Source organism: Pelophylax lessonae (assembly GCF_965119305.1).
Source record: "Pelophylax lessonae genome assembly, chromosome: 1".
Taxonomy (NCBI): Eukaryota; Metazoa; Chordata; class Amphibia; order Anura; family Ranidae; genus Pelophylax; species Pelophylax lessonae.
The window spans coordinates 850,433,121-850,448,362 of record NC_138768.1 but is presented as its reverse complement, the minus strand read 5'-3'; the positions used below and the strand labels follow the sequence as shown (position 1 = coordinate 850,448,362).

The 15,242-nt window shown below is 45.4% G+C and overlaps 1 protein-coding gene across 1 annotated transcript in view; it reads left to right on the top strand.

Annotated features, from left to right (window-relative positions):
- LOC309564146 (shootin-1-like) overlaps positions 1 to 15,242 on the top strand; it is a 130,008-nt gene that overhangs the window by 51,099 nt on the left and 63,667 nt on the right. The window contains exons 4-5 of the mRNA XM_082268775.1: positions 3,472 to 3,566; positions 9,531 to 9,843. Coding sequence (XP_082124901.1) covers positions 3,472 to 3,566; positions 9,531 to 9,843 — 408 coding nt within the window. The remainder of the gene's footprint in view (positions 1 to 3,471; positions 3,567 to 9,530; positions 9,844 to 15,242) is intronic.

Genomic DNA, 15,242 nt, shown 5'->3' with positions numbered 1-15,242 from the left:
AGGCATGTTTTCTGGATTTTTAGTTGTATCTTCTTTCTCAGTTTCTATACGTGCCGAACAGGTAGAAGTAGTAATAATTTTTCTCTGAAGAGTTCCCTGCTTTAACCAGCTTTCCAAATTCATGGTTGTTTATTGGTAAAAAAAAAAAAAACACTTTGAAAAATACAGATCTCAAAACTTGACTGAATAGGATGCTGATTTTGATCACACTCTGAACTCTAACTGAACTAAGTTCACTAACTGAACTTAGGCAGGATTTTTGAGTTAGACATGAAGCAAAAAGATTTGAACACTTTAAAAAATACAGTTAACAGTTTTTTTTTTTTGCCCCTCACTGAGTCATTCAATGCCCCTGACAGAGTCTTTCCTTTCAATGCCATTGACAGGGCCTTTTAATGTCCCTTGCAGAGCATTTTAATGTCCCTAACAGAGAGAATTGCAAAGCCCCTGACAGGGCCTTTTAATGTCCCTTACAGAGCCTTTTAATGTCCCTAGAAAAGAATTTCAATGCCCCTGCCAGAGTCTTTTAATGCCCCTGACAAAGTCTTTCAATGGCCCTCAAAGAGTCTTTCAATGCCCCTGACAGAGTCTTTTAATGTCCCTAGTAGAGAATTTCAATGCCCCCAAAAGAGTCTTTCAATGCCCCCTAAAGAGTCTTCCAATGCCCCTGACAGAGCCTTTCAATGTCCCTGACAGAGAATTTCAATGTCCCTGACAGAGAATTTCAATGTCCCTGACAGAGAATTTCAATGTCCCTGACAGAGCCTTTCTATGTCCCTAGCAGAGCCTTTCAATGTCCCTAACAGAGCCTTTCAATGTCCCTGACAGAGAATTTCAATGTCCCTGACAGAGAATTTCAATGTCCCTGACAGAGCCTTTCTATGTCCCTAGCAGAGCCTTTCAATGTCCCTAACAGAGAATTTCAATGTCCCTGACAGAGAATTTCAATGTCCCTGACAATGCCTTTCAATGTCCCTAACAGAGCCTTTCTATCTGACAATAAGAGAGCTTTAGCAATGAACTCCACTCTCGATCACTCCTCTACCACGAGTGATAGAAAATGGCCGATGGCAGGGCTGGCTGGCTGACTGCTGGGCGGCTCTCTCATGGACAAACTTTCTAACTAACTGACTGATCATGGCAGAGCTGGCTGAATGCAGGGCTGACGTCACGGCCAGATTCAGATCCCGCTCCCGCGATCTCTTGTGAGATCTCTGCTGTTTCTGACCTTTCGGTAACAGTGGGCGGCGACCATCTTGGATGTGGCTACCCACCGTGGAACTCCAATTTTCACCAATTGGGAAACGCTGCACTAGATGACCTTTACCTGTTCTGATCCATGTCTGTGTTACTGAGCTAGTGTGGTTGACAGCTTGTCCCGCTTCTACCCCGCCACCCCTCTACTGCTGTCTACTCATTGAAAAAATACAGATTTCTAATTAGGTGAGGAGGCTTGACATACAGGGTACACAGAGGACATGATCATACATCTGCAGCTCTGGCCTCCTTTCCACTGCCTGGAGAGGATAAGAAAGACTACAGAGCCCCGACCCCACTACTACAGGGAGAGGAATAAAGTAATAGCCACCAGATTTTGCTTGAGTGACAGTGGCTGAAGATGAGTGTTATCATCCATAAAAATAGCAGCTATAGCTGCTGTTATTCTCTTTCCTGCTTCTCCCTCTAGCCCAACACTACCAATGCTCTTGAATAAAGAAATCTTGGGGCCGGGGATGAAGCAGAAGAGAAGCTCTCCTCAAAAAGTCTGTGATTTGGTGGTCCTCAAAAGAGCGTAGAGGGGAAGAAGAGGAGGGAAGGCCGGAGAGCCCTTAGGGTGAAGTAATTTAAGTGCATCTGGCTGTGGAAGGAAATACTGTGTGCTTGGCTGCGAGAGTTGTTATAAGAGAAGATCCTTAAAATATGTCTAGCGGCTCCTACGGGGGTAGCGCTACATATTTTATTTTAGCTTTTGTATGAATAAAAATTACAATATATATTCAATATGGTCAAAAATGGTGGCAACATAGCTGTGACGAATAGGAGGAGTGCTTTAACTGCCAGTAGGAGGAAGGTAAAAGGCTGATGGAGGCGGTCTGTGGAAAAGCACACAGTCAGTGGCAAGTAGTTTCGAGTGTCTCTTTACTATGGAGAACTGTAATATGACCAAGTTTCCTTCCTGTCTTTACCCCCACTATTTGGATAGATATAGGTCAGGGGTCTTCAAACTATGGCCCTCCAGTTGTTCAGGAACTACAATTCCCACCATGCCTAGTCACGCCTGGGAATGTCAGAGTTTTACAATGCCTCATGGGACGTGTAGTTCCGCAACAGCTGGAGGGCCGTAGTTTGAGGATCCCTGATATAGGTGATCAACAGCATTGCAGGTGTTCACATTCATTTTACATGGGCCTGAAGAGGGGTGGGGCTTGAGTGCTGGCTGTAAATCCATAAATTGGGCTTCAGCCTGGGGTGGAGCTTCAAGCAGCATAAACCTTTTTATGGCTTAAAGTGGAAGTCCATTCAAAAGCTAACTAAGCTTAAATCTACTCCCACCCTCATTCTAAGCCCTATGCTAGTTATCCTGTAAAGGAAAGATCTATACACACCTTTTCTGAGTTGCTCCAGTCAATCATGCAATAAATATGTGCATTTATTATTGTTTTTCAGAAAGGTGAGCTTATACATTAAATCATATCACCTGAATTGCTGCCAGCTATAGGACCCCCCCCCCCCCCCATGACACATTCATTTAAAAAAAACCATAACATGTATTTTTTACATATAACTAACATAGGTATCCGAATTTGCCTTTCTATTAACTTCCTCAGCAGCAGATTAGGGCAGCACTAAGAGCCAGTCAGGCCTTGCCTACATGCACATACAGGCAGGAGGAGAGAGCAGAGCTGAAGACTTAAGTGTTAATACTCTACTGCCCATCGGCAGGCTGGGAGTTAGCACCTTCTGGCTGTGCTGTCTGGCAGAGTTGTGTAAATCACAAAAGTGGCCGGACGGAATTACAAATCTTTTGGTATATAAGACAACTTATATACAGTAGGTATATTTAGCTGATGGCTGGAGTTCAGTAAACCAAAAATGACTATTTTTCACTGCTGATTGCTTGGAGATGGCAATAACAATGTATAAAATGAAAGCAGGGTTCTACCCTTCCCCCCTAAAAATACAAAAGTGAAGCCCCCAGGAGCCTTTAGCCATAATGTACTGGCCTGGCTATACCCACCATTTCCACCCAGATCCAACATTTATAGACGTTGGGTGGGGAGGGCAGGATGAAGGAGAATTACTACTAACAGCAGAGGAATCAGCACAAGAGGCACAACATACACATCCTACTGACTGTAAGTTTTGTCCCTGGAGCTGATTTTTTTATTTTATTTTGGTTGTACTTAGGCATTAAGGAACAAGTGATACACTCCATTTATTTGTTTTGGTTTTCTCTTGCATTTTCTGCAGTATCTCAGAAGCTGCTGGATGAACTGGAAATGCTGGAAGCAGAGTTTCAAAATAAAGCTGTTCTCTTGGAAGAAGAGGACACTAAGGGTGTGCAGGTAAATGGTGATCAAAAATAGTAACACCGGAGCAGAAGAGGCAATAGAAAAAAGGCATTTAAAAATAATTAAAATTGTCATTCCTCCCCACCCTTCCAAAAGCCGATGAAGGATCAAGTGATCAATTTTTCTAGCAGATGGGCTAAAACTAAGTAAACTAGGCTACGTTCACATAACCTCACAGGTTCAAGGGGCATGAGTGAGTAACGCACACAGAGTGCAGATGGCCAAAGTATGTAATGTATAGACAGAAGGGGTCAGGAGTGTACACTGTACAGAGTGCAGGGGCCAGGAGTGAGTAATGTACAGAGTGCAGGAGTCAGGAGTAAGTAATGTGCAGAGTGCAGGGGTCAGGAGTGCATAATGTGCAGAATACAGGTGTAAGGCGTGCGTAATGTACTAAGTACAAGGGTCAGGAGGGTGTAACTTACAGAGTACAGGGGTCAAGAGAGTGTAACTTACAGAGTACAGAAGTCAGAAGGGTGTAACATACAGAGTACAGGGGTCAGGAGGGTGTAACATACAGAGTCCAGGGGTCAGCAGTGTGTGACTAACAGAGTACAGGGGTCAAAAGTGCAGAATGTACAGAGTACAGGGGTCAAGAGTGCAGAATGTACAGAGCACAGGGGTCATGAGTGTATACTATACAGATTGCAGGAGACAGGACTATGCAATCAACAGGGTACAGGGATCAGGAGTGTTTAGTGTACAGATTACAAGGGTCAGGAGTGTGTAATGTACAGAGTACAGGGGTCAGGACTGGGTAACTAACAGAGTACAGGGGACAAGAGTGCATAATGTACAGAATACAGGGGTCATGAGTGTATACTATACAGATTGCAGGAGACAGGATTGAGCAATATGCAGAGTGCAGGGGTCAGGAGTGCATAATGTAGAGTGCAGGGGTCAGGAGTGAGTAATGTTCAGAGTGCAGGGGCCAGGAGTGAGTAATGTACAGAGTGCAGGGGTCAGGAGTGCACAATGTGCAGAGTGCAGGGGTCTGGATTGAGTAGAATGCTGAGTGCAGGGGTCAGGAGTGCATAATGCACAGAGTGCAGGGGTCAGGAGTGAGTAATGTGCGGAGTGCAGGGGTCAGGAGTGAGTGATGTGCAGAGTGCAGGGGTCAGAAGTGAGTATTGTGCAGAGTGCAGGGGTCAAGAGTGTGTAATGTACAGAGTGCAGGGGTCAAGAGTGTGTAATGTACAGAGTGCAGGGGTCAGGAGTGCATAATGTACTAAGTACAAGGGTCAGAAGGGTGTAACTTACAGAGTACAGGGGTCAAGAGAGTGTAAATTACAGAGTACAGGAGTCAGAAGGGTGTAACATACAGAGTACAGGGGTAAGGAGGGTGTAACATACAAAGTCCAGGGGTCAGCAGTGTGTGACTAACAGAGTACAGGGGTCAAGAGTGCAGAATGTACAGAGTACAGGGGTCAAGAGTGCAGAATGTACAGAGTACAGGGGTCAAGAGTGCACAATGTACAGAGCACAGGGGTCAAGAGTGCAGAATGTACAGAGCACAGGGGTCAAGAGTGCAGAATGTACAGAGCACAGGGGTCAAGAGTGCAGAATGTACAGAGTACAGGGGTCAAGAGTGCAGAATGTACAGAGCACAGGGGTCAAGAGTGCAGAATGTACAGAGCACAGGGGTCATGAGTGTATACTATACAGATTGCATGAGACAGGACTATATAATCAACAGGGTACAGGGATCAGGAGTGTTTAGTGTACAGATTACAAGGGTCAGGAGTGTGTAATGTACAGAGTACAGGGGTCAGGACTGGGTAACTAACAGAGTACAGGGGTCAAGAGTGCAGAATGTACAGAGTACAGGGGTCATGAGTGTATACTATACTATACAGATTGCAGGAGACAGGACTAGGTAATCAACAGAGTACAGGGGTCAGGAGTGCATAATACACAGAGTACAGGGGTCAGGAGTGCATAATATACAGAGTACAGGGGTCAGGAGGGTGTAATGTATGGAGAACAGAGTCAGGAGTGTGTAATGAACAGAGTACAGAATCAGGAGGTGCATAACATAGACAGCAGGGGTCAGCTCTTCCTCCCCCAGTACAGCTCCCTCCACCCCCAGTACAGTTCTCCACTTGCAGTATGGCTCTCCAACTTCCAAGTACAGCTGCCTTTCCCCCTGCGTACAGCTCACCCCCTCCATAAAACACACTTTTTAGACCAGATCAGGTAAGTTCAGAATAAGGGAAGCCCTCCCTTGGCTGGGTCATGTGACTGGTGCTGGGGAGGAGCAGTTCCTATGCTCTGGACAAAAAGACTGCAGGAGCATCTCCTGCTTCAGGTGCCCGGCGCTCTTGTCAGCACTAGCAGAGTTACTGCATACACTCTGGGGCGGTTTGGTCATCGCTCATCAACCCTTATCTATGTCCCTGCATTTAAGCATTTGGTAGTCACACAGTTGGCCAACTTATAACTGTAGTTTAGATGACTCCAGAGTCCATGATTACATGCACTAATTGGTAGAAGTGTAAATAAGTGGTCTACCGGTGTGCAGAGGATTAACTGAGGATATTAGGTGTTAACACACTATCATATCTTTCAAATTTCTCCTAGCCTTATAGCTTACACATTTCTGTTATGACAAGGCTTTTTATAGTACTTGCAGTCACAAGAGAACATTAATATGACAACTTTGACATGTTCGTATGCCTTTTATGATGTCCCCCCGGCTGGGCCTGGATTAGAAGAATAGGATGGGTTGCATTTTTCTGGCTATTTGCTATTGGCCCTCTACCCATGGGCGTCCGCAGAACTTTTTTCAGGGGGGGGCATAATTTTAAGGTCACCCATGCTCCACTCCTTTTCAACAATGTCATGAAGGGGAGGGGCTTAGTCATTATACTTATTTTGAGTATATTCCCTTAAAGCATGTTATACAGCACAGTGCTTTGCTGTGTAATTTGGCCCCTCCTATCACCTAAAATACCTGGCTGATCCTGCCTGGCCATGTCCTGTCCTCTGTAAACTGACCACGGTATACCATGGCTGCTGAGCCCTGATACTGTGGTCAGTTTACGTGCCTCCCATCATCCGCAGCCCTCCTGTCCTCCTCTGTCCTCTCTCCCCCCTCCCTCCCTGCCTGTCTGCTCCTGTGTCAGTGCCCATCCCCCCTCCTCTCCTGCTGCTGTAGTTTAATTCAAAGTTTAATATCCTGTCTACAGTCTGTTTAATAATCCTGTGTGCCCCTGTGTCTGTTTTTTTATAAAAATAAGCCATTCTTTACAAGTATAGAGTGCCACTCCCTGCTCACGTGACCCGCCACCTCTCTCCTCCTCTCCTCTTTCCCTCCTCCTCCCCTCCCAACTGACATCAGTGAGGAATCCTTGGCCCCGCCCGCTGCAGGCAGCTGTCAGCCAGAGAGAGGAGAGAGCCAACGGGGTCACGTGAGCGGCGCTCGGCCCTCTGAAAACTGGTAAAGAACAGCTTATTTTTTTAAAACACAGACACAGGGGCACACATGATTATTAAACAGAACAGACAGGATGGTATAAAGTGGCTTAACAACCACTTAAAAGGGGAAGTTGAGATTCTTAGGGGGGGCATTTGCCCCCCCCCCCCTTGCCCCTACCTGCGGATGCCTCTACCATCCCCAAGACAAGAACTTGAGTCTTCCCACTGTACCTGTTTCAAACACCCTATGTGAACCTACATGGTTTTAAAACAGTCCTTTAAAGGCTGGAATGTTTGATCGTTTTGCCCAGCCAAACATCACCTAAAATGTGTAGGTGCCTCTTCAAGGAATCCAAAGAAACTGTCTTGAGGCAGGTCAGAAATGAAGGAAAGCAGACAGAGGATCATCCACCAGCTGTCTGGGATGCCTTTGAATTTCTTGGATAGAGCTGAATCTGTGGCGCGCCAGAGAAGCCTGGGGTGTCTCCTCTGCCTTAAGAACTTTCGGGACAGTAAGTCAAAGCACTGGAGCCAAATACAACCAAATAGGACCATTAACAATGTCAGTGACAAGCAGGCAGCTGGATTTTTCAGTAGAAGGAGTGAGCAATACATATTGGGCTCCATTCATGAAGCGACATCTATCACTTTAACCACTTGCCGACTGCCTAACGTCTATCTACGTTGGCAGTCAGCCCCTCACAGGCAAAGCGACGTAGATCTACGTCGCTAGCCTGCAAGCCTCTAGGGAGCGAGCGCGCGCCGCCAGAGGCGCGCTCCCGCTCGCTCATGCCCCCCCCCACGCATGTGAGCGGCGAACCCGATGTCCGCCGCTCACTCGCGATCGTCGGTTACACCGGGAGAAAGGCAGGCGGCGAATGTAAACAAAGCCGCCTGTCATTCTCCCCTGTGTAACAGCAGAGATCATACGGTCCTGCTATGTAGGACCGTAGATCTCGACTGTTACATCAAAAGCCACATCCAATCACAGTTAGAATCACGCCCCTAGGGACACACTTAACCCCTCCTTCTCAAATAAAGTTAACCCCTTCCCTGCCAGTGTAATTTTTACAGTAACAGTGCCTATGTATAGCACTGATTACTGCAGTAATGTAACTGGTACCCTTAAAAGTGTCAAAAATGTCAGTCAACGGTCCGATCTGTCCGCCGCAATGTCGCAGTCCCGCAAAAAAATCGCAGATCGCCGCCATTACTCGTTAAAAAAAAAAAACAATAAAAATGACAAAAATCTTTCCCTTAGTTAGTAAACGCAATAACTTTTGCGCAAACCAATCAAAATACGCTTTTTGTGATTTTTTTTTAACCAAACATATGTAGCAGAAAACAAATTGGCCTAAAATTTAAAAAAAATTAGATTTTTACATTTTTTTGGGGGGGAATTTCATATAAAAAAATTTGAAAAATATTGTTATTTTTGCAAACTCTTTTTTTGTTTATAGCGCATGATCAAAAAATCGCACAGGTGATCAAATACCCCCAAAAGAAAGCTCTGTTTGTGGGAAAAGAAGGACGTCAATTTCATTTGGGTACAGCGTGGCACGACCGCGTAATTGTCCGTTAAAGTCACGCAGTGCCGAATAGCAAAATAGGCCCTGGTCAGGAAGGAGGTAAAATCTTCCGGGGCTTAAGTGGTTAAGATAAGTGGTAAAATACCTCATAGTGTTTTAGAAAACATTTTTTGCAATTCTAATTTACTAGCTACTAAATTACTGCATGCACTATTTCTTCAAGTGATCTATTTTAGCAGTGAAAACATGTAGTATTTTAACACTGGCCCTAACCAACCAGGAAATAGCTGGTTGTTAAAGAGCCGGCACCCGTTGTGTCCTTAACAACCATGACTCATCTGCTGTCAGCAGGATTTCCCGCTGACAGCAGGATGTAAACAAAAGAAGGGGTGGCATAAAAAGTAAAAAAAAAAAAAAGAACAGTGGACCTTTGGGTCTTATGGATTTTGAGGGGGACCCAAAATCTAAGTTAGAAAAAAAAATGGCATAGGGTCCCCCCCAATATCCATACCAGACTCTTATCCGAGCTTGCAGCCCAGCAAGCCAAGAAAAAGGGGCGGGGAGCGAGCGCCCCCCTAATCCTGAACCATACCAGGCCACATCCCTCAACATGGGGGGTGCTTCGGTCATAGTTTTGCCATCAGTCATAGTTGTTAGGGACATGGCGGGTGCTGGCTCCTTAACAACCAGCTATTCACCGGTTGTTAAGGACATTATTTATTTATTTATTTCCTTTAGTGAATTGACTGTAATGCTGTGTTATGCTGTATTTACTAAGCGTTTTTGCTTTCTGGGGTAAATACCATGTGAAGGGATTGTGAATCACATGGATATTTGGGAAAAATGTGTCACATTACCCATTTACCTCATGTGATATGCTTTAGTGAATGGAACCAATTGTTACATACAGTCACATATTTACTTTGACAGGTTTACTATATGTGTAACAAAAATGATGTTATCATGTGTTAGCAGTAAATACGAATTAAGGTGAATGTCTCTTCTACTGCAGAGCAGCACAGACGATAATACACCGGAGCAGCTCGGTCAGCAATCTATCCCAACATCAAACTGCCTCCTAGAAGGCGAGCCACTAAACCAACTACTAGAAGACCCGCCACTACACCAACTTCCAGAAGACCAGCCACCAAACCAACTCCTGAAAAACCGACCACTCAGTGATATTCTGGAAATCAGGACACTAAGCAATATTTTGGATGGTGGACCACCAAATGATTTACTCGAAGACAGGCTGCCCAAGCCAGAACATGGGCAGGTGACCTCTGGACCCAGCACTACAAGCGAAGAAGACCATAAACCTAAAGGTATGATTGGTGGTTGGCAAGCAGACCTTGTTTCAATGAAGTACTAGTTTGGATTCCTAACAGGAAGCTCTCTTAGAACTTCTGTGTTCTTCCAAAATGTATGTGGGTTTCATTCCACAGGCCAACAACTTACTGGTAGGCAAATTGGTATCAGAAAAAACTGTCCTAGATTGAATAAAGTGCAATACCAGCAATGAGGTGACCTTCCATGCAGTCCCGGGACAGGTTTGTCTAGTGCTCAGGGCAAGGATGCAGAACTGCACCCTCTCCCCCATTGTTAATGCAAACCTTATAATGGGTTTACTGCCATTGTACATTCTCTGTCCTTTTTGCTGTGCTGCGCTCAGGGCAGCTGCCCCTCCTGCTCACGCCTTGTCCTGGCCCTGCTTCCATGTACTTAGACTGAGGTTTCTGTCCAAGTTTGCATGTGTTCCGACATGGCATCTTACCATTGTTCCACTTCCAGGCATCTACCAGGTGACAAGGGATTGATGCTTAATCCAAACTCTAGCAGCTATGACTTTACATTCTAACATCTGCCCACAGGCAACAGAGCTTCACCCTCATGACCATTCACTAATGCTCAAGTCCTCTTCTCACTCTTGGTAAAGGATCTTTTTGATCTTCCCCTATGACTGGAGATCACACTACAGCAGCCATTCCCAACCTTTTCAACAAAGGGGAAACCTTTCTAAATAATTTCCAGTCTCAGAAAACCCCTGCTAAAACGTACTATATCTACAACTCATAATATATTAGTGTGATGGTAAGTGGGAAGAATGCTCCTTACACTTGTGGTCATTGGGAAGAATTGCCCCCTTACAAATAGTTGAAAAGATCAATGATGTCAGTGGGAACTTATCTGAGAAGCAGAAACAGCTCATTGCTCAAAGAACCCCTAGCAACCTTTGGAGGAACCCTAGGATTCCATGGAACCCTGGTTAGGAAACCCTGACTTAGAGTATTCATACCAGGGGACAGGGCCCCTGCAATCCATTCAGACTCCAGGACTAGTGATTTCACATTCTGAAATCTGTTCACATCCAACAGAGCTTCACCCCCTTGATCCTTCACTAAAACCCAAGACCTCTTCCCACTCTTGGTAGGGAATCCTTTGGTCTTCTTTCATGACTGGGGGTCACTCTACGGTATCTATACCAGGGACAGGGTCTGATTCAGACTCTAGGAATTATAATTAGGGATGGCCTTGCAGTTCACCCGGCGGTCGGTTTGCGGCAAACTTTGCTTGTTCGCAGCCCGCCGATTTTGCGAACACATGGCGTTGTTCACGGCGGCCATATTAGCTTACATTGGGGAGAACTTTGACCCATGACACAGCCATCAGGTGGAACGGGACAGGCAATTGAAACATTGCAGCACATGGTCATACCCCCTACCTTATAAATAGACCTGAGCTGGCGGCCATTTCACATTCTGCTTTTTGTCAGTGTAGGGAGAGGTCTGCTGTGTGCACCAGGGACAGATTGTCAGTGACACAAATCGCTCTGTTAAGATCCACAAAAGTCTTTTTAAGGGCTGGTATTTGGTATAGGTCTACAGTCTCTTTTGTCAGTGTAGGGAGAGGTCTGCTGTGTGCACCAGGGACAGATTGTCAGTTACACAAATCGCTCTGTTAAGATCCACAAAAGTCTTTTTAAGGGCTGGTATTTGGTATAGGTCTACAGTCTCTTTTGTCAGTGTAGGGAGAGGTCTGCTGTGTGCACCAGGGACAGATTGTCAGTGACACAAATCGCTCTGTTAAGATCCACAAAAGTCTTTTTAAGGGCTGGTATTTGGTATAGGTCTACAGTCTCTTTTGTCAGTGTAGGGAGAGGTTTGCTGTGTGCACCAGGGACAGATCGTCAGTGACACAAATTGCTCCGTTAAGGTCCACAAAAGTATTTTTAAGGGCTGGTATTTGGTATAGGTCTACAGTCTCTTTTGTCAGTGTAGGGAGAGGTCTGCTGTGTGCACCAGGGACTGATTGTCAGTGACACAAATCGCTCTGTTAAGATCCACAAAAGTCATTTTTAGGACTGGTAATTGGTATAGTTGTGCAGTGCAATATATAGGGGTGTAATCCACTTATAATATACTTTCTAATATAGAAAGCATATTATAGTGGATTTGTATTGTGCACTGTGCAGCATTGTGAGTGATGTGTTGAGCGTTTCTGCAGCAATACTACAAACAGTGACAAAAGCACTTTTAAAGTATTATAACTGGTGTGATAGAACAGTGGCCCCAATACCACATATTGAATTGGGGTGTTATCTGAGTATACTTTTATAAGTGTATTTATTTGTGTCCTGCAACAATATTGCCTCTTTTGCTGCGTTTACTCTGCTACACACAGTGCCAAACTCACTGGCCATTTTTTTGTAAAACTGGTGTGATAGACCAGTGGCCCCCCAATAGCACATATTGAAGTGGGGTGTTATTTAACAGTATACTTTTATAAGTGTATTTGTTTCCTGCAACAATATTGCCTCTTTTGCTGCGTTTACTCTGCTACACACAGTGCCAAACTCACTGGCCAATTTTTTGTACAACTGGTGTGATAGACCAGTGCCCCCCCAATATCACATATTGAAGTGGGGTGTTATCTGAGTATACTTTTATAAGTGTATTTGTGTCCTGCAACAATATTGCCTCTTTTTCTGCGTTAACTCTGCTACACACAGTGCCAAACTCACTGGCCAATTTTTTGTACAACTGGTGTGATAAACCAGTGGCCCCTCAATACCACATATTGAAGTGGGGTGTTATTTAACAGTATACCTTTATAAGAGTGTATTTTAGTCCTGGAAAAACGTGGCCTCTTTTGCTGCGTTAACTGTGCTACACACAGTGACAACAGTTACTGGCCAATTATTTGTAGAACTGGTGTGATAAACCTGTGGCCCCCCAATACCACAGATTGAAGTGCGGTGTTATCTGAGTATACTTTTATAAGTGTATTTGTGTCCTGCAACAATATTGCCTCTTTTGCTGCATTTACTCTGCTACACACAGTGCCAAACTCACTGGCCAATTTTTTGCACAACTGGTGTGATAAACCAATAGTCCCCCGATACCACATATTGAAGTGGGGTGTTATCTGAGTATACTTTTATAAGTGTATTTGTGTCCTGCAACAATATTGCCTCTTTTGCTGCGTTAACTCTGCTACACAGTGCCAAACTTACTGGCCAATTTTTTGTACAACTGGTGTGATAAACCAGTGGCCCCCCAATACCACATATTGAAGTGGGGTGTTATTTAACAGTATACTTTTATAAGAGAGTATTTTAGTCCTGCAAAAATTTGGCCTCTTTTGCTACGTTAACTGTGCTACACACAGTGACAACAGTTACTGGCCAATTATTTGTAGAACTGTTGTGATAAACCAGTGGCCCCCCAATACCACAGATTGAAGCGGGGTGTTATATAACTTCTTCCACATATACTGCGCTTCTCTAGAGACTTTTGTCACAGGGTAATTTAAAAAATGACAGGCAGAGGAAGAGGCAGGCCCTTACGCAAAGGGTGGTAGGGGTAGGGCCGGAGCAGTAGGCCGGAGCCAAAGTGTGAAGTTTCAGAAGGTGCGTTCGATTACGTCAAAGGACACACCAGACTTGGTTGAGTGGCTCACTCAGCCTTCCTCTTCTGCACCCTCCTCACCCTCTCTATCTGCACCCTTTTCACTCTCTGCTGTGTGCACCCCCAAAGACACCACCAACACCACCACCACCATATACCCTCCGCTTGAGTCACTGGAATTATTTTCCGATTCATCACAAGACATTTGCGATGTGCATCCATTGTAAAAAAATGATGACGCCGGATAACCCTCTTGCCCAATGTTTGACTGCTGGCTTCTCGGAACTGATAGCCCGCCAACTACTGCCATATCAACTGGTGGACTCGGAGGCCTTTTGAAAATTTGTGGCCATTGGAACACCATAATGGAAGGTCCCAGGCAGGAAATATTTCTCGCAGAAGGCCATTCCAGAGCTGTATGGCCATGTTCAGCGGCAAGTGAATATATCTCTGGCACACAGTGTCGGAGCCAAGATAAATCTGACCACAGACACATGGTCTAGCAAACACGGGCAGGGAACGTATATCACTTTTACTGCCCACTGGGTCAACCTTCTGACGGCCGTCAAGCATGTAACCCGTGGCACCCGTGTAGATTTGGTTGTATCGCCACGGATTGCGTGCAGGCCTGCCTCTTCTTCTCCTCCACCATCCTCCCTCTACTCCTCGGTTGACTCCTCCTTTTCTGCTGCTACCGTCTCTTCCGCTGCCCCGCCCAAGAACCCCAGAACCTAATCCACATGCCAGGTGAGATGTTGCCATGCTGTGCTGCGTCTGTTGTGCCTGGAAGCCAAGAGATACACTGGTCCTGCACTTCTTTCAGCTTTGCGTTCACAGGCAGATCAGTGGCTGACACCGCTCAATTTGACAGTTGGTAATGTGGTGTGCGACAACGGTACCAATCTGCTGAGCGCTCTGAAACAGGGCAAAATAACACACTTGCCATGCATGGCACACGTCCTGAACTTGATCGTGCAGCGATTCGTTGCCAAGTACCCTGGGGTCCAGGACATCTTGCGGCAGGCCAGGAAAATCTCGGGCCATTTCAGAAGATCTTACACAGCCATGGCTCGCCTTGCTGACATTCAGCGGCGACACAACCTGCCCGTCAGGCGTCTTATTTGTGACTGCCTGACGCGATGGAACTCAACGTTGCATATGCTTGATAGCCTGCTGCAGCATAAACGTGCAGTTAACGACTACCTGTACAAACGCTACGACAGGACAGGTTCTGGGGAGCTTGAGTTTTTTTCACCTCGCCAGTGGCTGCTCATGCGCGACGCATGCAGACTTCTGCGGCAATTCGATGAGATGGATGAGGCAGAATCCCTATGGGTAGAACTTAAAGGGGAAGGCACTATAGGGAGGGTAATATTGGGCGTATGTTATAGGCCCCCCAACCAGAGGGAGGAGGGGGAGACGGACCTTTTACAGATGGGATTGGCAGCAAGGATGGGAAATGTCATTATAATGGGGGACTTTAATTATCCAGATATAGACTGGGCAGAAGGAACCGCGCATTCAACCAAGGCTCGGCAGTTCCTAAATGTTTTGCAGGACAATTTCATGGGTCAGATGGTGAATGCACTGACAAGAAACAATGCAGTACTTGACCTACTGATTACCAACAATTCAGACCTGCTTACAGATATAGAAATACGGGGCAACTTAGGAAACAGTGACCATAGGTCAATAAGTTTCAGTATTAATTATAGTAATAGGAAACACAAGGGTAATATAAGGACACTGAATTTCAAAAGAGCCAATTTCCCAAAACTGCGTTCTCTGCTAGAAAATATCATATGGGATAGAACCCT